This window comes from Podarcis cretensis (genome assembly GCF_951804945.1).
Source record: "Podarcis cretensis genome assembly, chromosome: Z".
Classification (NCBI taxonomy): Eukaryota; Metazoa; Chordata; class Lepidosauria; order Squamata; family Lacertidae; genus Podarcis; species Podarcis cretensis.
In genome coordinates, this window is record NC_137184.1 from 3,674,164 (window position 1) to 3,699,116 (window position 24,953).

The 24,953-nt window shown below is 48.1% G+C and overlaps 1 protein-coding gene across 7 annotated transcripts in view; it reads right to left on the reverse strand.

The window, feature by feature from the left end:
• The window catches only part of ST6GALNAC6 (ST6 N-acetylgalactosaminide alpha-2,6-sialyltransferase 6), a 32,381-nt gene extending 12,185 nt beyond the window's left edge, over positions 1-20,196 (reverse strand). The window contains exons 1-4 of one of the 7 annotated variants that reach the window (XM_079962244.1): positions 19,949-20,196; positions 17,900-18,088; positions 6,072-6,136; positions 3,257-3,430 (exon numbers count right to left, since the gene is read on the reverse strand). In XM_079962244.1, coding sequence (XP_079818370.1) covers positions 3,257-3,430; positions 6,072-6,086 — 189 coding nt within the window. In that variant the 5' untranslated portion in view covers positions 6,087-6,136; positions 17,900-18,088; positions 19,949-20,196. Of the gene's footprint in view, positions 1-3,256; positions 3,533-6,071; positions 6,137-17,899; positions 18,089-19,601; positions 19,739-19,948 lie in introns of those variants that run through there. The other 6 variants (XM_079962241.1, XM_079962245.1, XM_079962242.1 and 3 more) reach the window with 6 other exon arrangements.
• Between the last annotated feature and the right edge of the window lie 4,757 nt (positions 20,197-24,953).

Here is a 24,953-nt window from a genome sequence, read left to right on the forward strand (position 1 = left end):
AGGGAAAAGGACCTTTCTCCTTGATACGCTAGGGGAGTTTTTATGTGCAGGCAGGCTGTTTTGTATTTTCAGACAGAACATTCAAAAACATGCAGTTCTATCATCCAAAGCAAAACTGTTCAGAATTCAGCAGCCACCTACGGACCATGAGACCATGATGCAATCAAGTGTGGAATACTGTATACAAGTTCTGATAAAAAAAGGTAAAGGACCCCCATGACTAAACCGCTTCTGGTGCAACGGAACACCGTGATGAAAGGCAGAGCGCAAGGGAAAATTCTGATAACCTGACCTCAAAAAGGATATTGCAGAACTGTAAGAGAACTATTATGAAGAAAGGGATTTTTCTTTGGGGGCAGGATGTGTGTGTTAGCCTTGGAAAATGGTGAGTAAAATGGGTTCTCATATTAGAAGTATATGCAATTATGCATGGCATGGAACACACTGATAGAATCTTTTCTTCCTCTCTCTATCGGCAACCTCCAGGATCAGACAATTTCTGAGAACCATATATACATAACAACTGAGGACCATACTCCATTATAGGAAATGGCCCTAGTCCATGAAAGCTTATGCAATAATACAATTTGTCAAGTCTCCCAAGGTGCCATAAGTCTTCTTGTTTTTTCAGTTCTGCGGTGGCAGGTTTTGAACCATTCTGAATAGCATTCGTGTTCTCCACAGTTTTTTTTTTTACTTTTTGTGTTGTCATTCCCCCCCCCCCATTTCTTCATTTAATGTCTTCATTTAAAAACATTGCTTCATTTAAAAACATCTTCTCAAAGACTGCTAACAACACCTAAGGCCAGTAAAATAATACAATGTTGGTATTATTCAAGATGAAATTGGCAGATAAAACGTCTAAAACAGCTAACCTCTAAAACTCTATTTAAAAGAAAAAATCATCGAGAACAAATCAGCAGAAGTTGAGAATCAATTTCCCATACAGCCGCTTCAGAATCACTCCTCTGCCATTCTGTGGCTGCTTGTTACCAACAGCTGCCAAGATAATTCTTAAAGGCAAGATTTCCTTACCCATTATTCCATCCTTCTGGCTTGTACGGCCTCGGTCCAGAATACCTGAAGGAGCGTCTCCACCCCCATCATTCTGCCTGGACACTGAGGTCCAGCGCCAAGGGCCTTCTGGCAGTTCTCTCACTGTGAGAAGCCAAGTTACAGGGAACCAGGCAGAGGGCCTTCTCGGTAGTGGCACCCACCCTGTGGAACGCCCCCCCACCAAATGTCAAAGAGAACAACAACTACCAGACTTTTAGAAGACATCTTGTCAGGGAACTGACATCGGAGCCAGAAGTGGAGGTAGGGCTCCCAAGCGATGCTGGAGAAGGGCCAAGCAGGGAGAGAGGGAACTCATCGGCTGGGGAAGGAAATCAGCGTAACACCAGGGATAAAGGGGGGCGGTTGGGGGAATCGGAGAGGGGTCTCCAGGACTCTTCGCTGGAGACCAGCGGGGAGAGCACAGGTCCTCCTCTGCCCACACCCACCCTGCGCAGAAGACTTCCGCGCAGGGAAAGTAGGCGTAGACTTGGCGTCAAAGAGCTTTTGTGCTGGAAGAAGTTTAAGAAACGCCCACTGACGGATTCTGCTAGCGACTGAACAGCCACGAAGTGAAGGGCTGTCCAGTCAGGAAAGGTTTAACCAGGGTACCTAGCCAGGCGTGGTGGCAACTTACGCACGAGCAACCCCCATACATTCATTACACATCTGAAGGCAGCCCTCTTTAAGGAAGCTGTCAGAGCTGCCTCTAGGTCCCAGCTCACAGAGGACCAACGCTAGGCTGTAGTTATGTACAAAAGTCTTTATTGAGGTTCAGTTTCCATTTCAAAGCCGTAGCGCGCAGCTCTACGTCTTAAAGCCTAGACCGGCGAAGTACCGTCTGAGTCTCCTCCCCTATGACACCAGTTTAAGATCCTAGCCCTGCTCCACCTTTTACGCTGCTCTCTTCTCCTCTGGGTCCTCCTGCCCGCTGGGGCATTGCCCTTTCTGGACTCTTCTGACGCTGAGTCGCTTAGCTCCTCCCCCTCCCCCCGGCGGGCTTTAGGACCCGGTTCCCAATCCTCATTCTCTGCTGTCCCGTGCTCCTGTACATTTGAACTTGCCTCTCGCGCCAACCCAGTGACCTTCCTCCTAACCGTTACACTACTTCTGTCACTGCTTCCCTCTTCCTGGATACTGGCCGGATCTGACCTCCCCTCCGTTGTCTGACTCTCCGATGGAGGTGTGGTCAGCCCTGCCTTATCTTCTCTCCCTGGTGGGGGATGCACTGGCCCTGATCCTTGGGACTCTTCCCCCCCACTCTGCTCTGGTGGGGAAGCTGGTCCTGATTTCCAACTACTGCTCTGGGAGTCCCTGCTGCCCCCTTGCTCCTGGGGCATTCCCCTTGGGAACCCCCTACCCCTGGCCACTGGCGCCCCCTTCTGTGAATCTTCCGATTCGCTGGAGAGGCTCATGGAATCCCTCGGTCCACTGTCCTCTTCTCCTACGCTCCCCTCGGATTCTTCCCCTTCGCTCTCCATCTCCTCTCTTCCCTGTGCCTCTGCTCCTGAACCCCTGACAGAAGCTTTTAATGTTTAATAGGTTTTTGTATTTTAATATTCTGTTGGAAGCCGCCCAGAGTGGCTGAGGAAACCCAGCCAGATGGGCAGGGTATAAATAATAAATTGTTGTTGTTGTTGTTATTAATAGAACCAGGGTACAGTGGCTGGTGACGTGCCAGAAATTATGGAATTTCTCAAGATCCCTCCCCGCCCACTCCCCTTTCCAGGACCCCCTATGATTAATCTACAGCCACAAAGCCCACTGGGAGACCTTGGACCAGTAACTCAGCCTAACCAACCTCACATGGTTGTTGTGACGATAAAACGGGGCTGGGGAAGTTTCTATAGCACGCCTTTAGGGGTTTTGGAGAATGTAATTTTTTGTGATGTAAATGTAATAATAAACAGAGGTAGGGAACCTCTTTCAGTCTGAGGGCTACACTGACTTCTGGGCAGCCGCTCAACGGACACATGTCAGTGGTGGGCAGGACCAGAGGCAAAAGTGGGAGGGGCAATGAATGTAAATTTTATCTTAGTTGTTTACACAGTCCTTTTTCTTCCAAGAGTTCAAGGACACTTTCTAGTTAGTCAGAAAACACCTGAGTGTGCAGCAAAGCCAGTGAGGGGCTGAGATTTGGGGAGATCTGAGATTCTATGACCTGCAAAACAACGGCAGCTGAAAGTTCACGCGCTTCCCATACCTTGTTTCCAGAGACTGGCAGGTACCCGTTCTTCACCCCCCATTTTTTGAGGCTGGAAGGCAACGGGGGCTTCACTTTCACCGCAGTGTAGTGGAAGACTTCGCTCCTGCCATTGTAGATGATCAGCAGCATGACCAGGCCAAACAGAACCACAAAGACAACTGCACGCTGGCCCTGCAGACACAAAGAGCGGACGAGGGGGCAAATGGTCAGAAGAGCCAGGTTGCTCTCCAGGGCATCTGTTCACACGGGGCACCTTTCTAGCTTGGCAGTAGCCTGCGTAAAAAGGGATTCAGGAACAGTAGTTGTTCACAAGCAGAGCAGGAGCCAAGAGCCTAACGTGGCAGAAAAATATACAGGTTCCAAGTCATGGGAAGCGGGAGATCTGCTTGATCCTGGGTGCAGAGGGTCCAGGATACATCCACTCAGGGGCGGCCTGTCCCACTTCATCACCTGAGGTAAAACAGGAAAGTGCTTCTTCCCCACAAAGCTGCCGCCGAAGCCTTGCGAATTAGGGTTGAGCAGCAGCAGCAGCTGGGACGCGGGTGGTGCTGTGGGTTAAACCACAGAGCCTAGGGCTTGCTGATCAGAAGGTTGGCGGTTTGAATCCCCACGACGACTCCTGTTGCTCAGTCCCTGCTCCTGCCAACCTAGCAGTTCGAAAGCATGTCAAAGTGCAAGTAGATAAATAGGTACCACTGCAGCAGGGAGGTAAACAGCGTTTCCATGTGCTGCTCTGGTTCGCCAGAAGCGGCTTAGTCATGCTGGCCACATGACCCGGAAGCTGGACACCGGCTCCCTCGGCCAATAAAGCGAGATGAGCGCCGCAACCCCAGAGTCAGCCACGACTGGACCTAATGGTCAGGGGTCCCTTTACCCTTTACCTTTAGCAGCAGCAAGGGTGGGGCTCTGCCTGATGTGGCTGCTTCAGTCTACGTCATGGGTGGGCCACGCCTGAATTCACTGTTAATGCACAATTATTGCGTCTGTGAAGAGCCCTGCTGGATCAGGCCAAAGGGTCCATCTACTCCAGCATCCTGATCCTGCTCTTACAGTGGCCAGTCAGCAGCCCTGCAGGACCTGAGCAAAAGTGCATCCTCCCATCTGTGATTCCCATCCATTAGTATTCAGTGGAGGGAGAATGTAGCCAGCTAGTGACCAGTGATAGCCTTATCCTCCATAAAATGATCACAGAATTCACCCCCCCCCCAAAAGACAACCTGCACATCAGTCTGGAGGGGGCCAGACATTTCCCCCTTCCCTTTCCCATCCTACTAGAGCAACTTTCATCAACCGGTTTTGGACCACAGCTCTCAGCAAGCACAAATTTATGCAAAGCTTGCTTTTGGAAAAACAAACAAACTTAAGTGCTTCGTGATTGCCTTTTGTGAGCAAATTATTTAGTGTTGTGATCCTGGGGAAATCTGAATAAGGAACTAATGGAACTGCTGGGCAGGGAGAGAGGGGGGTGAACAGTGGATGTGGTGGTGAACAGCCGCAAGAGAATAAACAGATTGAACCGCGCAGCAAACCCAGAAAACCAGAAGTGCTTTATGTGGCTCTTAACATTTAACGTTCATTTACCCTCGCAATGAGAAGCAGCAGCTTTTGCATAACTGTCAATGCAGCCTGCCCATAGGAGACCACTATGAATTCCTGGCTTGGTGCAGGAAGCATGCCACTCCCAAAGCAATTCCCAAAGTTTGGGCAGAAGCTAAATGTGCCCATCCAGGCCTCTCTATCTGGTCCTTGAACCTCTCCCTAGGCCACACACTTTCCCAAGCCATGCCTATCACTGGCCCTGCGACATGGCCCAGGTGCTTTTGCCTGTATGGAATGTGTTCCTTGAACACTAATAAAACTTTTGCTTATCTAGAGGGAGGGAGACGAGGGACATGTGAATGTGTTATCATGGGTAGGCAAACTAAAGGCCGGGGGCCGGATCTGGCCCAATCGCCTTCTAACTCCAGCCCGCAGATGGTCCAGAAATCAGTGTGTTTTTACATGAGTAGAATGTGTGCTTTTATTTAAAATACATCTCTGGGTTATTTGTGGGAATTCGTTCATCCTCCCCCCCCCCCCCCGCCAATATAGTCTGGCCCCCCACAAGGTCTGAGGGACAGTGCACTGGCCCCCTGCTGAAAAAGTTTGCTGACCCCTGGTGTATATGAAAACTTACAGTAGAAAGGTCCTCTTTATGTTCTTTCCTTTCCTCATTTTTGCCTCTGTACAGTCCTGGAAACCAAGCCTCATGAACGGTTGAGGGAGCTGGGTATGCTGAACTTGGAAAAGAGGAGACTGAGAGGAAATGATGATATCCATCTTCCCATATCTCAAGGGCTGTCGCACGGAGGATAGAGCAAGCTTGTTTTCTCGTGCTCTGGAGGGTAGGACTCAAACCAGTGGATTGCAGTTACAAGAAAGGAGATTCCAACTGAACATCAGGAAGGACTTTCTGATGATAAGAGCTGTTTGACAGTGGAACAAACAAACTCCCACAAGAGGTGGTGGACTCTCCTTCCTTGGAGGTTTTGAAGCAGAGGTTTGATGGCCACCTGTCATGTATGATCTGCGTGAGATTCCATCACTGCAAGGGGTTGGACTAGTTGACCCTCCCAGCTCTACAGTTCTATGATTCTATGTGGCACTTGGAAACTCTTTGTGCAGAAGGGAATGAGGCCACACAGGCTGAAAAAGATTCCCTGCCACTGGTGCAGTACAGCAATGCAACATTCATATTCATAGATCAATAATATGAGGAGGAAACAGATTTCTCCTGAGACTGCAGGGGGCAGGAGTGGGGTAGGGGGCTCACCTTGTCGTTTTTCATGTCGCCGTCCTGGCCTTAGGTTGGAGCCTCGATCAGCGTAACTTGGATGCCTGCAATAAAGTCAAAAGGACAGGGTGACATTTGTGGTTTCTGGATGAAAAAGAAGGGGCTTTTGCTAGCATACAAGGTGTTCCACCACCCTGGGGTAGGGGTCACTTCAATGCAAAGGAGAGTAGGGACGTGGTCTACTTTGCGCCTGGGCTAAGCACTGGAAAGTTGCAATGTACCAATAACAAAGCTGGGATGCGGGTGGTGCTGTGGTCTAAACCACTGAGCCTAGGGCTTGCCGATCAGAAGGTCAGCGGTTCGAATCCCCGTGATGGGGTGAGCTCCCATTGTTCGGTCCCTGCTCCTGCCAACCAAGCAGTTCAAAAGCATGTCAAAGTGCAAGTAGATAAACAGGTGCCACTCCAGCGGGAAGGTAAACGGCGTTTCCGTGCACTACTCTGGTTCTCCAGAAGCGGCTTAGTCATGCTGGCCACATGACCTGGAAAAACTGTCTGCGGACAAACGCCGGCTCCCTCGGCCTAAAGAGCAAGATGAGAGCCACAACCCCAGAGTTGTCCGCAACTGGACCTAATGGTCAGGGGTACCTTTACCTTTAATAAGGAAGCAGCGTGTTAGCATGTGCCAAGTGAACTGTTACAAAAGCCCGGTGCCTGCCCCTCTCTCTGCCAAGCAGAGGCCAGAGTGCATGGGGCCACAGGCACACACAGGGTCTGTGTCCCTTTGGAGAATAGAAGACATGGCAGAAGGACCCATGTCTGGTCCTCTCCTTCTGGCACCTCTGCAACCCCTGGTTCCTCTGGCAGGCTCTCGGGAATCTCTGTTTTCTCCTCCTCCCAGGGGTCAATCAGAAGCACCCCAAGAGTAGCTCCTCCTCAGCTCCAGCCAGCAGTCACACTTTGTTCTTTCAGCTGCTGCAAATGGTGCTTTTGCATCTGTTCCCCTTGTCAACTTTGGTACTCGCCCTTCAGCTTCCACTGCTGGTTTAGATGTTCCTGCATCAGCATTAACTGCTAGAGGAGTACTGCCATTCCTCCCTCTATTTTTTTATTTCTGGTTTGTGTTGATCCTTATATATAGTGAGAGGGTGGGGAGGGGTATTACTCAGAAGGGTGGTGGGAATGGGTGATTGGCTGATAGGTGTGGGAAACCTGTTGACGACTGTTAATGACTGCAGTTGGTCTTACAGGAAAAAGCAAGGGGTGAGATGACTAAAAACAGCTTTATCATGTATAATGAGACAAGAATCCAATGCCTCTATTCAGACCAGGTCTCTCCATGGTTTTAAGTTTGGTAATAAGTTGCAATTCAGCAACTTCTCTTTCCAGTCTATTTCTGAAATTCTTTTGTAATAAATAAGACAGCTACTTTGAGATCTTGTATAGAATGTCCTGGGAGATTGAAGTGTTCTCCTACTGGTTTCTCTGTCTAATGATTCCTGATATCCAGATTTATGTCCATTTATCCTTTGGCGTAGGGTTTGTCCTGTTTGTCCAATTGGCCTGTTTGTCTCATTGGGGCTGGCCTGAAGGCAATTGGAGAAATTTGGCCAAATTTGGCCCCACATGCTGTTCCTAAGCCCCCCCCCCCCAACCAGGGCAATCTAGATGGATTTTATTTATGGTATATCTCTAAGATTCTGCAGACTTTGGCTGTGAACTGGGGCCCCACAAAGAAAATTCAAGTTGGGCCCCAGAGCTTCAAATTGGGCCCCACTGGCTGGCCCTGTCTCATAGTTGCTGGGCCCGAGTTGCCCTGCCCTTGCATGAAGTCTTGGGTTTGCAATTTTGGGAGAGGGGAGATTGCCTGCTGGGGGGCAGGTGGGCTGGGGAGGCCCCCCTAGATTTAGAGGCCCAAGTTGCTCTGCTCTTCCATAAAGTCTTGGGTTTGCAATTTTGGGAGAGGGGAGACTGTGGCACTGGGGAAAGGGCTACCCTACTTCTAACAGTAGGGTTAGTAGTAGAAGATAGTGTATTTTAAAATAGTATTATTTGTAAGTGATAAAATGTGAAGATTTTTATGGTAAAAGTGTGATTAAAAAAATGGTTTAAAATTATGATATATGAAACTGCTAAAGATGAGGTAAAATGAAAATCAGATTGGGGGGGGGACTTGGGGAAACTCACCTAACAAGGTTTAGAAAAAATAAGGATAAGACAAGAATTTGTTTGTATTGTTTGTATTTCTGTTTGTATTGTTTATTTGTGTTACAAAATGAATTAAAAAATGGGGGGGGGGATGAAATGTGTCTCTTGCAAACCTGGAGGAGGACTGAGAGAGGTATGCAAGTGTGTGCAGAAGCTAATTAGCTGCTCCAAGGTAGAACGGTTGTGTTTCAATTCATTTTTATTATTTTTTTGGAAGGTGCTTAAGATCACACCGATAGGGACGCAGGTGGCGCTGTGGGTTAAAGCCTCAGCGCCTAGGGCTTGCCGATCGAAAGGTCGGCGGTTCGAATCCCCGCGGCGGGGTGCGCTCCCGCTGCTCGGTCCCAGCGCCTGCCAACCTAGCAGTTCGAAAGCACCTCCGGGTGCAAGTAGATAAATAGGGACCGCTTACCAGCGGGAAGGTAAACGGCGTTTCCGTGTGCGGCTCTGGCTCTGGCTCTGGCCAGAGCAGCTTTGTCACGCTGGCCACGTGACCCGGAAGTGTCTCCGGACAGCGCTGGCCCCTGGCCTCTTAAGTGAGATGGGCGCACAACCCCAGAGTCTGTCAAGACTGGCCCGTACGGGCAGGGGTACCTTTACCTTTACCTAAGATCACACCACCCCCCTAGATAAACTCTCTTTCTTGCTTCCCAGGAACAATGTGGCAGCTGGCATCTCTTCTTAACTGTCACGTGTCCTGGATATTTAAATGCTTTTTTTTAAGCCCTAGTTTTCCCCTGCACTGCACTCAGAGCGATCAGGAAAACGCTCTAATTGACAAGGGAGGGAGGACCGGGGAGGGGGAGGGGGGAGAGGCAGGAAACCAGCAGGGTCTATAAACAACACGCAGGAAAAGCAGCAGTGAATGGAAAATCTAGGCCTGACCTTAACGCACTGGACTGGGGCCTCCAAACAGGCCCAAGGACAGGATTGCTACGCATGATTAACTTGGGTAAACTGATTTCCTCGTGGGTTAGATGTCAGGAAAGAGGCCAGGAGAATCAGGCACGTCCGGAATGGAACATAGGAAACTGCCTTCTTTATACTGAATATTATGAATTTTCAACTAAGGGAAAGGCCATAGCTCAGTGATAAGAGCACCTGCTTGGCATGCAGAAAGTTAGGGCTGGGAGAAAAATGCTGCCTGAAACTCTGGAAGGTCACTACCAGGTCACATTGCTGAGCAGGGATGACTGACAAATGCTAGTCTAGGTTCAAGCAAAAACTTATCACAGCCCTGGTTTTAAGGTTTTTGGGCATGGTACTAAACCTTCTTCATTTCACTACCATGTAGATCACAACAGGTCACTTGGACCATTTCTATTTATTTGTTAATTCTAAGTACTTTTACCTTTTTAGTCCTAAAGGTAAAGGTAAAGGGACCCCTGGCCATTAGGTCCAGTCGTGGCCGACTCTGGGGTTGCGGCGCTCATCTCGCTTTATTGGCTGAGGGAGCCGGCGTACAGCTTCCAGGTCATGTGGCTAGCAGGACTAAGCCGCTTCTGGCAAACAGCACTATTAGTTTATGGCCAATTGGCTCCACAAGACTTCCTGTAAAAAGACTGAAGAAGAGCCCTGCTGGATGAGTCCAAGATGGGTCAAGCATCTGTTTTGCACAGTGATCTATCAGGTGCCTATGGGGAGCCCATAGGCAGGACGTGATAAAAGACATAGACCTTTAAAATGCATTGCACACTGAAGATGGCATTTGTTTGGATTTGAAGTTCCACGTTGGACCTCTGGGCTGAGATATCTGACACTGGCCAGCACTCTTTCAGTCATTCTTCCTTTGGCTAAGTTTGGTCAAAATTTATTGTGCCAGGTCCGGTTAAATGTTTGTAGATGCATCTTGACTCGCATGTGCTGGCTGCCAAGTAAAGAACTGCACATCAAACCAGCAAGGGTGGAAGTTTTGTAATGATTTGTATGGAAATAAATACTGCTACATCTTTGTCTTTTTCCCTTTTCTCTGTTACCAGTTTTAAGACTAAAATTAATCCATTTTAGGCTGCAATCTTAAATGCATTCACAAGCCCCACTGAGACTAAGCCCCACTGAGCACCATGGGGCTGGCTTGTGAAAAAGCATACTATATGATGGATCACACTGGGGCTGCAACCCATGCACACTTAATTGGAAGCTACACCCAGTGGCTGATTCTTGAGCTGATTTCTTCATCTCTGAAATGAGACAGTCAATTCCAGCAGTCTCCAGCATTCTCATATGGGGGACTCACTCAGACATGCATTTGGGGGCCCATCTCTTAATTTTTCTAACCAATTCAATTCAATAGAAGTTTATTGTTCTAGCCAAAGGCCATGACAAACCTGCAGCAACAGTACTAATAAACAACACAGATCATATATGCACCCATCATATAAGCCAACATCCATGATGTAAGAGAGAAGGTGATTTAAATTTAAACCTGTGAAGCACCACAATAATTCATAGTGGTTTTATCTAACTCTTTCCTTGATTTTTTTTTGTTTTGTTTTCTGCAGCCAGTGCTGCACTCTGTATTAGAAAGCTATTGTCACTCAAAAGAAGCCAAACAATTTATGCTGGGTTTCACCTGCTTGCTTTTGTGAATAATGTTTTCAGAAAGTGGTCTCTTGGATCTCTATTTGAGGAGCAGGCTAACAGTTAACGAATAATGTCTTCCACCTGAGGTTGACCACAAACACCACCTTGTGGGACCTTGTTGCAGTAGCTGTCCAAGTCCGTGGTGGCCATCCCTTTGAAATGCAGCTCAGTAAAGGAATTTCTTAAGGAAGCTGGTGAGTTTGATCAGATAACTAGCCTAAAAATGCTCTGCTCTCGGGAGTGGATAAAGGCAAAGGTAAAGGGAGCCCTGACCATTAGGTCCAGTCGCGGATGACTCTGGGGCAGCAGCGCTCATTTCGCTTTATTGGCCGAGGGAGCCGGCATACAGCTTCCGGGTCATGTGGCCAGCATGACTAAGCCACTTCTGGCGAACCAGAGCAGCGCACGGAAACGTCGTTCACCTTCCCACCGGAGCGGTACCTATTTATCTACTTGCACTTTGAGGTGCTTTCAAACTGCTAGGTTGGCAGGAGCAGGGACCGAGCAACGGGAGCCACCCCGTTGCGGGGATCTGAACCGCCGACCTTCTGATCGGCAAGACCTAGGCTCTGTGGTTTAACCCACAGCGCCACCCACATCCCTAAGGGGCCCCAAAACAGATAACATTTTTTTTTTAAGGCTGTAACATTAAAGAGAGATGGCTAAAAGTCTCCCTATAGAAGAACATACAACCTTATCCCTTACCTTGGCACTGCTGCTCACCCCGCCCAAGTACCAGCTATCTCCCTCTGCCTAATGGTAGGGCCGTTCTTTGGGGAAGGATTATGGCTCAGAGCATTTGCCTTACATGCAAAAGGTCCCAAGCACAATCTCTGGTGTTTCCAGGTAGGGCTGTGGGAAAACCCTTCCTGAAAACCCCATTTCGCCGTTTTTGAAACAGTATATGAACCAAAGCACAGCCACCCTTCAAAATTCAACATACAAACCCTCCCACTAAAATGCATTATATTAGAGGAAATTTGCTTTGCAAAAATTTGCATGTTCTATAAAACTGCATGCATGCATGCATACATGCATGTGTGTATTAGGAGGAATTCTCCTTTGCATAAAGAAAAATCTGCAAATGTGGATAACTGATGTTAAGACCAGAAAAATGAGAATCTGAAGAATCTGCCCACCCCTAGTTTGTAGAAGGATTTTTTTTCCCCTTTAGGAGCATGACATTTTAAGCACAATAAAAGGCTTGTTTTCAGTGTTCTTTAGCAATCTAGTTAGAAGAATTTTAACAATGTGTGGGTGTTAAAATGAAATCCCAGCATCCTGTGCTTGGGATGGAACATTCTGGGCTGCACAGCAGTGCTTTAACGCCAACATTTTACATAGAGACTGTCATCCATTGCTCTCCGGGGAATAAACCGGGAATAAACCCCAGTGATCTTAGTGGGGCTCTGTAAAACATGCATGTAATTGATTCTTAGAGCAGAGCTTCCAAGTGGAGCACAGCTCCCTTCTCTCAAATGTCCTACTGGGGAGTTTCTCCACCTCTTCCTCACCTACTCATCCCTCTGCCATCAACCAGAATGAGGTTTGAATGAGCAAGGATGATTAGGTTTATGCCTGGGCTGCTTTGAAAATAAAATAAAACCTTAAGTATCCATACTTGCCTTTTGTGAGTTAATTATTTGTGTATGGATCCTAGGGAAATCTGACTCAGGAACTCATGGAATGGGGGGAGTAGGAGTAGGAGTAGGAGAAGTATATTATTAAGTTGGGTGGGAGTGCAACTGAAGAGCCCAGGACGTGTGTCAAACCGGAGAACGCTTTGAACATGTGCTTAAATCTCCCGCAATGAGCAGCGGCAACTTTTGCCTAGTTAGGTAGCACTCCCATGTGGGGGCACAGTAGCTAAAACAGCATCCATGAAGAGGGCGGGGGGGGGGGCGGGTGCCAGCAGACTTACATATACTGCTTAATAATTTGGAAAATCAATAAAAATAATTGGGAAAAATATATACACTGCTTAATCACTAGCATTTCTAAGCTGTGTACATAAAAATAAACAATACAGAGAATAATACAAAGGGGAGGGCTTATTGGTTTGCTCCAAGGAGGCCCGGAACACTGCTGCTGCCGCTTTGCCGGTGAGTCTTGGGGAGGACCGCTCCCCCTGCAAGCCCATTCTCCAAGGAGGCCTCGGAACATTGCTGCTGCCGCTTTGCCGTGCGTTTGTGGGGAGGGCTCTTCCCCCTGCAGGCCCACTCTCCATCAGGCCAGGGGGCGGGGCCCACGCTCACCACCGCCGCAGCTTCGGGGACACTGGTGCTGCTGCAGCGGTTGTTTGAAGTGTTCTTATATGTTTTAAACTGTTTTTATTTTTTGCTTTGTTGTACCACCATAAGCGGTGGTTTTTATCCATGTACTTTTATTTTGTTTTGATTTATTTTGGGTTGGGGTGGGGTGGTTGGGGAGTGGGGTGGGGATTGGTTTTGTTTTCGTGTAATTGTTTTTGTTTGTTTGCTTTTATATTCTGTAAATGGAGGCGAGTATGAGGCTTGGGATTCCTACTGTGGAGGGGCGAGGGAGGTATGGCGGTGGGGGCAGATGTCATAGGCGAAGGGGATCGAGATACGGATATGCTCGTACCCCTTCCAATCTGCGCCCCATCCCGAGAGACGAGGGTAGGGTGAGCAAGGATTACTCACCTCCGTCATTGGTGTTGTGCAATGCCAGGTCTATAGGCAACAAAACCGCCACCCTGCGAGATTTCTTCACCTCGCAGGGGGTTGACCTGGCATGTGTGACTGAGACCTGGGTGCGCGAAGGGGATACTGTTACCTTACGAGAGATGGCGCCCCCGGGTTTCTCCATCCTTCACCAGTCGCGGACTGCGGGCCGGGGGGGAGGGGTGGCGTTATTAATCCGGGAAGATTGTTCTTTCAGGGCTCTACCATCGCCATCGATCCCCGGCATTGAATGTGTTGGCCTAGTGTGGGGCTCCGAGGTGAGCTTGGCTGTCTGGCTGGTGTACCGGCCACCTAGCGCACCAGCAGCCACCCTGTCAGGCCTGCTGGAGGCGGTAACCGGCTGGGCCTTGGAGTTCCCTAACCTATTGGTATTGGGGGACTTCAACATCCATGCTGATGCCACTCCCTCCTCACAGGCTCTGGACCTGGTGTCTTCCATGGCGACACTAGGGCTCTCCCAGTTTGTTTCGGGCCCCACACATCAAGCAGGCCACACGCTGGATTTGATCTTTGGCGTCGGTATAGATGTGATCATGTTTCCTTCGATGAAGGTGCCATGGTCTGATCACTATGCTCTGAAAGCCAGGATTGACGTTCCACCCCCACCCTGCTTGGGTGGCGAGCCAATTTGGGCTCGCCCGCGGAGGCTGATGGACCCTGATAGATTCCGTCAAGCCTTGCGGGACCTTTCTCCCCCTGGTGACTCATTGACTGAGCTTTTTGAGGGCTGGAATACCCAGCTCCTGGCAGCCATCAATGAGATCGCACCTAAGCGCCCTCTGCGGCCCCGCAGAAACCGGGCTCCCTGGTTTACCGAGGAGCTCCGGAAAATGAAGCGGGACCTCAGACGGCTAGAGCGAGTATGGCGGGGTGCCCGTGACGGAGCTTCAAGAACATCTTATAGGGTTTTTATGAAAACCTACGAGATGGCAGTGAAGGCCGCTAAAAAGTCCTACTTCTCGGCCTCCACTGCATCCGCTAGCTCTCGCCCGGCGCAATTATTTAGTATAATTCGGTCTTTAACGTCCCTCGAAGGACAGCCAAATTTAAATAACAATCTGACGCGCAGCTGTGAGGCATTTGCGAGCTTTTTTGCGGAGAAGGTCTTGTTGCTCCGCCATGACCTCCCTGCCAATTTGGATACAATAAAGGAACTGGAGGCCCCTCGACTGTCCTCGGGTTCAGTATTGGACCACTTTGACTGGATATCCCCAGCTGATGTAGACAGACTCCTCCGAGCTGGAAAGCCCACCACCTGTCCTCTCGACCCGTGCCCGTCCTGGCTGATTAGAGCGTGTCCAGACGAGGTGCGGGCCCCCCTGGGGGATATCATCAATCTGTCCCTTGGCACTGGGACATTCCCAGGGGAACTGAAGGAGGCAGTGGTGCGCCCGCTCTTAAAGAAAACATCATTAGATCCCTTAGATCTATCCAATTACTGCCCGGTTTCGAATCTTCCATTCCTGGGTAAGGTGATTGAGAGAGCGGTTGCTGAACAGCTTGGTAGGTTTCTGGATGAAACATCAGCTCTGGATCCATTCCAGTCCGGCTTCCGCGCTGGTCATGGGACCGAGACGGCTCTGGTCGCCCTAACAGATGATCTCCGCAGGCAGCTGGATCGAGGCGGGTCGGGGCTGCTGATTCTTCTAGACCTGTCAGCAGCCTTCGACATGGTCGATCACGAACTCCTGGACCACCGCCTTGCCGACGTGGGGATCCAGGGCACAGTCCTTCAATGGCTGCGCTCGTTTCTCTCTGGTCGGGGACAGAGGGTGGCGCTTGGGGGGGAATTGTCATCCCGCCACTCCTTGGTGTGTGGTGTGCCTCAGGGTGCAATACTCTCCCCGATGCTTTTTAACATCTTTATGCGCCCCCTCGCCCAGCTTGTCCGGAGTTTTGGGCTGGGCTGCCATAAGTATGCTGATGACACCCAACTCTATTTGTTGATGGACGGCCACCCGGACTCAGCCCCAGACACACTGATCAGATGCTTGGAGGCTGTGGCTGGATGGTTACGTGGGAGCCGGTTGAAGTTAAATCCTTCGAAGACAGAGGTCCTCTGGCTGGGACGGGACGACATGGGACTGAGGGGGCAACTCCCATCTCTTGCGGGGGTGCAATTAGTGCCAGCACCGTCCGTTAAGAGTTTGGGTGTAATCTTCGATACCTCCCTCTCCATGGAGGCGCAGATTGCAGCTATAACAAAGGCGGCATTTTTTCATCTCCGCCAAGCTAAGCAGTTGGCTCCTTACCTCTCTCGCCCTGACCTAGCCACTGTGATCCACGCGACGGTCACCTCCAGACTGGATTATTGTAACTCGCTCTACGTGGGGCTGCCCTTGAGACTGACCCAGAAACTCCAGCGGGTGCAGAATGCCGCAGCGAGACTCCTTACGGGGTCTTCGCTTAGAGATCACATTCATCCGGTGCTATACCAGCTGCACTGGCTCCCGGTGGAGTACAGGATCAGGTTTAAGGTGCTGGTTTTAACCTTCAAAGCCCTATACGGCCTAGGGCCCTCGTACCTACGGGACCGCCTCTCCTGGTATGCCCCACAGAGGAACTTACGATCTTCAAATAAAAACACCTTGAGGGTCCCAGGCCTCAGAGAGGTTAGGCTGGCCTCAACTAGAGCCAGGGCTTTTTCGGCTGCGGCTCCAACCTGGTGGAACGCTCTGTCACAAGAGACAAGGGCCCTGCAGGACTTGACATCTTTCCGCAGGGCCTGCAAGACAGAGCTGTTCCACCTGGCATTTGGTCAGGGCGCAGCCTGACCCCCTCCTCTGGCAATCTTTACAAAACTTTAGTTTATGGTTGCCATCAATTTTGATTTTAATTCATTTTTATAATGTTTTATAATGTCATACTGTTTTAGTGTTGTTAGCCGCCCTGAGCCCGGCTTCGGCTGGGGAGGGCGGGATATAAATAAAATTTATTATTATTATTATTATTTGTTTTTATTATGTATTTTGTGTTTTTATCTTGTATTTTCATGTTGTGAACAAATTAAATAAATGAATTTTTAAACCCTAGAAAATAAAACAGTTAAAAACTCATCATAAAACTGAACATAAACGCAAAACTATCTTAAAATGTTTGCTGGAATAAGAAAGCCATGCACCTGAAGTTCAGGAAAAGGGTGGGTGGGTGCCTGTGTAATCTCAATTGGGAGGGAGTTTCACTGCGGTGGGAAGGTAAATGCCGTTTCCGTGCGCTCTGGTGTTCTGTTGTGCCAGAAGCAGATTAGTCCTGCTGGCCACATGACCCAGAAAGCTGTCTGTGGACAAACGCCAGCTCCCTTGGCCTGAAGTTTGTTGAGCGCCTCAACCCCAGTCAAATTAGGCTGGACTTAACCATCCAGGGGACCTTAACCTTTTACGTTTACCTACCATTGGCTACACTGGTTGGGGCTGATAGGAGTTGGAGTACAACAACACCTACAGCACTCAGTGGTTTAGACCACAGTGGGGAGGGGGGTTACATTTTGTGGTTTGCCTCAGGTGCCAGAATGTCTTGGGCAGGCCCTGATCATAGGCAACCAAATAGATTATTGATTACCTGAAGAGGCCAGAGACCATCTTGGCTGGGAGCCTCGGAAGACCTGCTCCCCACCCCCCACCCCCCGCTTGTTGGCCTTTCCCACCTGGGAGGGTGGGACCCTGACTGACTCCAGCTGCAAAAGCTGAGGCTGATGAAGAGACACTTAGAATGGGGGTATTGTTTGGCGGGGTATTGCTGCTGTTGATATTAATGTTTTGTATCTCTGTTTTAAGATCTAATTATTTATGTGGAAATCAAATAGTTTGGTTGTGTATTTTTGATGTGTTTTATTTGTTGTTTGTGACTACTTTTTGGTTTTGTTTGTAATTCTGTAATTTGTTATGTCATAAGCTTCCTTGAGCACGGTTTGAACTCTGAAAAGGCGGCATACATATAAATTGATGTCTGTAGTATGTATGTCCAAGGCCAATGACAGCCAGAGCCAACTCATTCTTTATCTCCATGTTCCTTCTCCCTGCTGAGTTCTACAAGGGGCAGCACTGAGACTAAGAAGGAGGAAGATGGCAGGCAGGGCGACACCCTGGACTGGATTTAGGTAAGAAGGCAGGGGGGCAGGGTCTGGCTGGTGGCAGGCTGAGGTTGGTGGGGATGTAGATTTACTCTACATCTTTGCCCCACTCCCAGTATTGATTATGCCATTGTCTATTTTAGCAGACATTATATATAATGCATGCCGCCTTCAGAACTTCAGCCGGGTACAAATGTTTTAAAACAAGCAGATAAATAAGTGCTGCTTGGGCATTTGGGCCTGTGCGTGATTTAAGCTCTAACAGAACATATTAAAAATCCAGGTCAGTGTCTCCCTCCTTACCAAGGCAGGATGTCTCACATGAACAAAGTCGGGAGCATGGTTGGGGGGGTCTTCTCCTTCGTGGGGAGCCATGAGGTGCTGCCAGCCCCAGTTGCCAGACCATCCTTCCATGATGCAGCTCGTGCACTTGCTCCTTTTATTCAAGCATCGCAACAAGACAGGCCAGCACACAGCCCTGCTCTCAGAGGCCTGCAAAAGCAAATGGTGTTTAAAAATAAAATAAAATAAAGGAGATGGGCTGGCTTTTCAAACACGGTTGCTGGTGAGGAATCAAATCGAAAGCAGCCTCAGACGCTCATTGGCCAATCTGCTGGTTGGAGTTGAAGGCTTTCTCTCTAGCTAAACTTGAGCAAAGCACATGATGCCAGGTGGCAGAAGGCCAAGTTTGGAATAATTCCCTGCCCCAGGCCAACAGTTTTTCCCAAACAGCTGTTTTCATTATGGCAGGCTCCACCAACCTGGTGCTCTCCAGGTTGGCAAAGGCTGCATTAAGGATAAAATAAAATAAAGCTGAGTTATGTCAGATCCCACAGCACAAACGCACAAAATGCAAAAGTGACTCAAAGTGAGGATCCAGTGCTGGCTCAGCACATCTTGACCAACCACATACAGGGGCCGTCTTCACACCATGCATTTAATGTGCAGTTCCCCCACTCCCCACAAATCCTTGGGACTGTTGTTTGCTGCTGTGAGAGCTACAATTCCCAGCACCCTTAACAAATCACAGTTTTCATTATTATTTGGGGAGTGGGGGAATGTGCTTTACATGTATGGCGTATATGTAGTTAATGCAACATCTGCCAACCAGAGAGAGATTTTGGATTGTGCAATACAATCACAATCTGACATCTTGTTCCCTGGATAATTCTGTAACTTGCACTGCCTTGCAAAATTTTGTGTGAAAGTGCAGTGCACAATGATGTAAATAAGTAAAAAATATATTCTTAGGAGTGGCCGGGGTGTGTGTGTGTGTGTGTGTGTGTGTGTGTGCAAGGATGTTAATCAAAGAAAGCTGAGTAGTTATGCTTCACTGACCCAAGTAAATCCTTCCATCCCATACCGGAGAGTGTACAGACAAGAAACTTTACAAGTAAGACATCCCCCCGCCCCCTAAAAAGACACACCACTCTGCCTTCTGTGCTGCTTTACTTGTATGCCAGGAAGGGCCGTAGTGGAAGAGCATCTGCCTGGCAAGCAGATGGTCCCAGATTCAAACTGCAGGATCTCCAGGCAGGGTTCAGTGAGACCCCCGTACAAATTCCTGGAGAGCCACTATTAGTTGTACTGTAAACAATGATGAGTGCACAGACTCAGTTTTTACAGCTTCCTCTTTTCATTTACTCCTTCCTTCTGCATTGCTATACTCCATATATATATATATATATATATGGAGTCTTCTTATCTAGAAATATCACCACTCTGTTATATGAATGCACTTCTCTCATACACACACACACACACACACACACACACACATATATACATATATATGAGAGAAGTGCAATTCATATTATATATCTACACACACACACACACACACAGTATATATATATATACATATATATGAGAGAAGTGCAATTCATATTATACACACACACACACACACACACACACACACACAGAATATGTATATATATATATATATATGATACACACAACCAACCTGCCCCCCAAAACCCACCATACTTCTCTTTAAACCTACCCTTATCCTTTGGAGATTTGTCAAATAAATCGTTAGCATGCACATACATAAAAAGCTTAGCCAAGTGTAACGGATGGTACGGACACCTGGGTCCATTTGGAGGAACCCCAAGACCTTTACTCAAACAAATATTTAACAATGCGTTTCCATGGGAGGCCTGTTTGTTGTCAAACTCAGCAGCCTGCTGTCAGGCAACCAAACCTACGAAGCAGATCTAGGGGCAACCAGAGAGAAACCAGCCGCTATATCTTAAGGTTTCTAGACACTGGCAGCTTCTCCACCCCCCACCCCACCCCGCCTCTACTTCACAAAACAACCCCCTCCCCCAAAAAAGCCATGCATGCCACCTTCTTGATCTTCCGGTGCGCCCTCGATCCACTTCTAGATTTCAGCAGAAATGGATCTCTCCTCTGGGCTGGTACCAGCTTCACTTGCACACATCCCACCACCAGAAGAAGCTGCTAAACCTCTGGGATCCAGACGAAAAGACGACTCTCTTGGATTTTGCAAGCCTCTGGGTCCTAGCACGTCTCGCTTTCTCCCGTCTGCATTCATGCTCCGAGCAGCAAATCAGGGGCACCCTTTCCGCCCCCTCCTCCTCCTCCTCTTCTCTCCTGATCCGATTTCAGCTCGCTCTCTGCCTCTGCCTCTCGCTGTGCGCGCGCGCAGTTAGTGAGGTGTTTGGGAAGAGAGATCTGACACCAAGAAGGGGCCCGAGGAACAAATCCAAGCGATCTATTTTTAATTTTACACTAGATTTACACTATTGCCTTGCGATCAAATACGTAGTTCCCCAAAGTGATCATATAAGCAACAGGTTGCAATGATACAAAAAACGAAAAACTCTCTGTATCTCTCTTTGCACCAGCAATCATTAGTCCTGATGGATAGGGCCAGAGGGATACCCACAAACTGGTTTTGTTTTTGGCAGGTGTATTCTATACTCACGAAATTAAAAGACTCCTGCTTCTTGGGAGGAAAGCAATGACAAACCTAGACAGCATCTTAAAAAGCAGAGACATCACCTTGCCGACAAAGGTCCGTATAGTTAAAGCCATGGTTTTCCCAGCAGTGATGTATATGGAGGTGAGATCTGGACCATAAAGAAGGCTGATCACTGAAGAATTGCTGCTTTTGAATTCTGGTGCTGGAGGAGACTCTTGAGAGTCCCATGGACTGCAAGAAGATCAAACGTACCCATTCTGAAGGAAATCAGCCCTGAGTGCTCACTGGAAGGACAGATCCTGAAGCTGAGACTCCAAGACTTTGGCCACCTCATGAGAAGAGAAGACTCCCTGGAAAAGACTCTGATGTTGGGAAGGATGGAGGGCACAAGGAGAAGGGGATGACAGAGGACGAGATGGTGGGACAGTGTTCTCGAAGCTACCAGCATGAGTTTGACCAAACTGCGGGAGGCAGTGGAAGACAGGAGTGCCTGGCGTGCTCTGGTCCACGGGGTCACAAAGAGCCGGACACAACTAAACAACTAAACCACAACATTCTATACTAACTCAGACCATTGGTCCATCTATACAGCAGGCAGCAGCACTCCGGGGCTTCAGTCAAGAGTCTCTCCCAGCCCTACCTGGGAGATGTGGGGGGATGGGGTGGCGGGGAGGTAGAACCTGGGACCTTCTGCATGCAAAGCAGGTGCTCTGCTACTGAAATATGGCCCTTCCCAATAATTGCTGCCATAATTGTGCATTGGAGTGGATTTATACCAGGCCGTCTGCATGCCATTCTGCTTTATTAGCAGAGCAGGCAGAATATAAATACAGGTAGGTAGCTTACCAAAGTCTAAATGCTATTTACTTGCATTGTTTCTTAATGAGGTACTGGGAAGAAATATGTCTGTATAGTTGCTCTTATTTCACCACAAGTAAAAGAGACGAGAGACTTGCTTTTTTAAATGATGGCCAAATTTTCTGGGGGGGGGGTGTCCTTGAATATCCCTGACGGGGGTTGGGTAGAGGCTTCAGGCCACTCTGAAGCTACATCTCTGAAAGGGAAGATAGTAGATTCCAGTTCACATTTTAAGTGTTTAAAAAGCATCCCTACACAGGTGAAACAGGGAAAGTGATGCACACGCAATAAGGCACCAAAAGCACATTAACACTGTGGAACAAATGCAACGAGGGCCTGTTGTTGTTTTTCCAATTGATTTCCTCCTTGGTGCATGGTTAAATATTTATTTATGTATTCACAGTCTGCCTTCTTGCAGAGTTTCAAGACAGTTAACAATCAGATACAAAAAGAAGTATAACAATAAAAACAGGAGCAGAATCAATGGCACAAACCGGAAGTCAATTTTTAAAAAATTAAAAATGGGGAGGGGGAGCAAATATACTAAAAGACAGATCAGATTAGAGCCAGAGTGGTGTAGTAGTTGGAGTGTCAGGTTAGGACCTGGTAGACCTGAGTTCAAATCCTGACTCAGCCATGAATCTCACTGGGTGACCTCAGACTGATAACTGTCTCTCAGCCTGGCCTACCATGCAGGGTTGTTATAAGGGAGAAAATGGAGAAGGGTACACCATCATGCACACCATCTCAAGCTCTTTGGAGGAAAGGTAGGATTCTGAATGGGATAACAATTAATATTAAACTTAAAAGTCCAAAAGATTAGGGCAGGCTTTGCAAGATATAATTAAGAGGCAATAACAAAAGGGACCAGCTGCACAAGTTTATGCTGGGAATTCCATTATTTAGCTGCTGCCACTGAAGGCCTTGTCCCCAGAAGGCAGGTTTGCGGAGGAAATCTTAGACAAATTCCTGGAGGGCAAGGCTGTCAGTAACCACTAGCCATGATGGCTATGCTCTGCCTGTAGCTGGAGGCTGTCTACTTCCAAGTATCACACGTGGGGAGAGTTTCTGTAGCACTTGGGTTCTGCTTTTTGAATTGTTTGTTTGTTTGTTTGCGTTTCTTAAATAAAGTTATGTAATTACAATTTGCAGCCAAAACCAATTATGCATCAAACACCCTATGCTTCTCACACTGGGGGGGAAAATGAAATAAAAAGGAGGAAAGGCAAGAATAGAAAATGGAATGGAGGGAAGGGGAGGCGGAAGGGACAACGTAACAAAAACTCTACAGTACCATGTATAAACCAAAAGTGAAGAATATTGTTGTTTACGTTGTTGTTCCAGAAATGCAAAAACAAGGCCGGCTTCTCAATAAATTTATTTTCATTCTTATTATGCATTGTGTTCCTCTCACATGCAAGTTTTATGACGGAGGATGCCACATTTTCCTTCACCCAATCAGTTATGCTCGGAGTTTTTTCCCATTTTTGTGCAGAGTGCAACACACACAGGCCCAAGACACACAGTTCAGGAATTATTCTTTGCAGAAAGGAATGCAAGGATGCAAGGTTGGACAATCAGACTACAGTCTGAGGACTTCCTTTGCAAGTGTTTAAGGAAAAAGAACCAGATTAAAAAAAATTGAAGGTTCCAAGTTTAATTATCTAAAAATATTTACACAGCAAGGTGTTACGTCCCCAACAGCTCTTGCCATCGAAAACGCTTCCTGTTTAGCTGAAGTCTCATTTGTTGTAATTTGAAGCCACTAGTTCAGATCTTACCCTCTAGTGCAGCAGCAAATCTCCTCTGAATTGTAATTCTTCTAACTGTAAACTATTTCCCAATTGGTCTTCTAAGTTCCACTTGGGTCTTCTCTACCACTGGCTTCTCTGCCCCATATTGTTTTTTCTAAATTGGAATTGAGAGGGAACTGTTTTCATAGTCGCATCAAGGGCCGGCCCACCTATAAGGCAAAGTGAGGCAACTGCCTTGGGCAGCAGAATCCACAGGGACAGCAGATTCTGATATAGATTATCACTCACCCTTTCTTCCCTGGTGGGGTGGGAGACACCATTTTGTGGTTCACCTCAGGTGCCCAAATGTCTTGGACTGGCCCTGGTTGCATCTCCCAGCAAAATGTTCTTTCCTATAGAATCCATAATGGTAATTAGCTTATGAAAACGGCATTCTTCTCTGCCAAAATCCTGGTTTGAATTACCTCAATACAGTGGTATACCTCGGTTTAAGAACTTAATTCGTTCCAGAGGTCCGTTCTTAACCTGAAACTGTTCTTAACCTGAGGTACCACTTCAGCTAATGGGGCCTCCTGCTGGCGCCACGCAATTTCTGTTCTCATCCTGAAGCAAAGTTCTTAACCCGAGGTACTATTTCTGGGTTAGCGGAGTCTGTAACCTGAAGCGTCTGTAATCGAGGTACCACTGTATTGTTCTCTCATGCATTCACGGGAACTTTTATTAAGCATCAAAGAGTCCAGATTGCTGACACTTCAGATATTGCCAGCTTGCTCATCTGCTAGACAAAACGTGCTTCTTTGCCCTCCTGTAAGCAAAATCCATTCTCTCTCTCTCTCTCTCTCTCTCTCACACACACACACACACACACACACACACACAAATGCAACTGTTCTGTTCCGGTTGCTCTGCAGTCAATAAGGCTTGAGTTATTTCTCATCAAAGCTGATACATCCTGCCCTGCAAAGCTCGCAACTCAATATTTCAGTCCAGCTGGGTTAAAACACAGCTTAAAGGTAAAGGTAAAAGTACCCCTGCCCGTACGGGCCAGTCTTGACAGACTCTGGGGTTGTGCGCCCATCTCACTTAAGAGGCCAGGGGCCAGCGCTGTCCGGAGACACTTCCGGGTCACGTGGCCAGCGTGACATCGCTGCTCTGGCCAGAGCCAGAGCCAGAGCCAGAGCCGCACACGGAAACACCGTTTACCTTCCCGCTGGTAAGCGGTCCCTATTTATCTACTTGCACCTGGAGGTGCTTTCGAACTGCTAGGTTGGCAGGCGCTGGGACCAAGCAGCGGGAGCGCACCCCGCCGCAGGGATTCGAACCGCCGACCTTTCGATCGGCAAGCCCTAGGCGCTGAGGCTTTAACCCACAGCGCCACCTGCGTCCCTAAAACACAGCTTACTTAACTTTGAAAGGGATAGAATAAAGAGGTCTGATACACTTTTAAAAATATATATACAGGTATATGTAAATATACATTAAGCATAAACGTATCTGATAACATTAAGGTACTCGGTAGCCAACTACACAAGTGCTTCTGTTTATTAGGGTTGCCAACTTACTAAAATCATGCTTAAAGGCAGAAGATGCATATTAATCATGGCCAGGACTTGCATCACAAAGCAGCAAACCTGGTCCTTAAGAGGTGTGCATGACCCCTTCTAGAATGCTTCCCTGGCCTGAAACTGTGTTTATTTGAAACTCCTTGAAAGCAGCTTTGGGTGATATTTGTAAAAGCAGGATATAGTGTACAGTTGGGACATGCACTAGAGATGAGGGCAAAATCCTCAAAAGT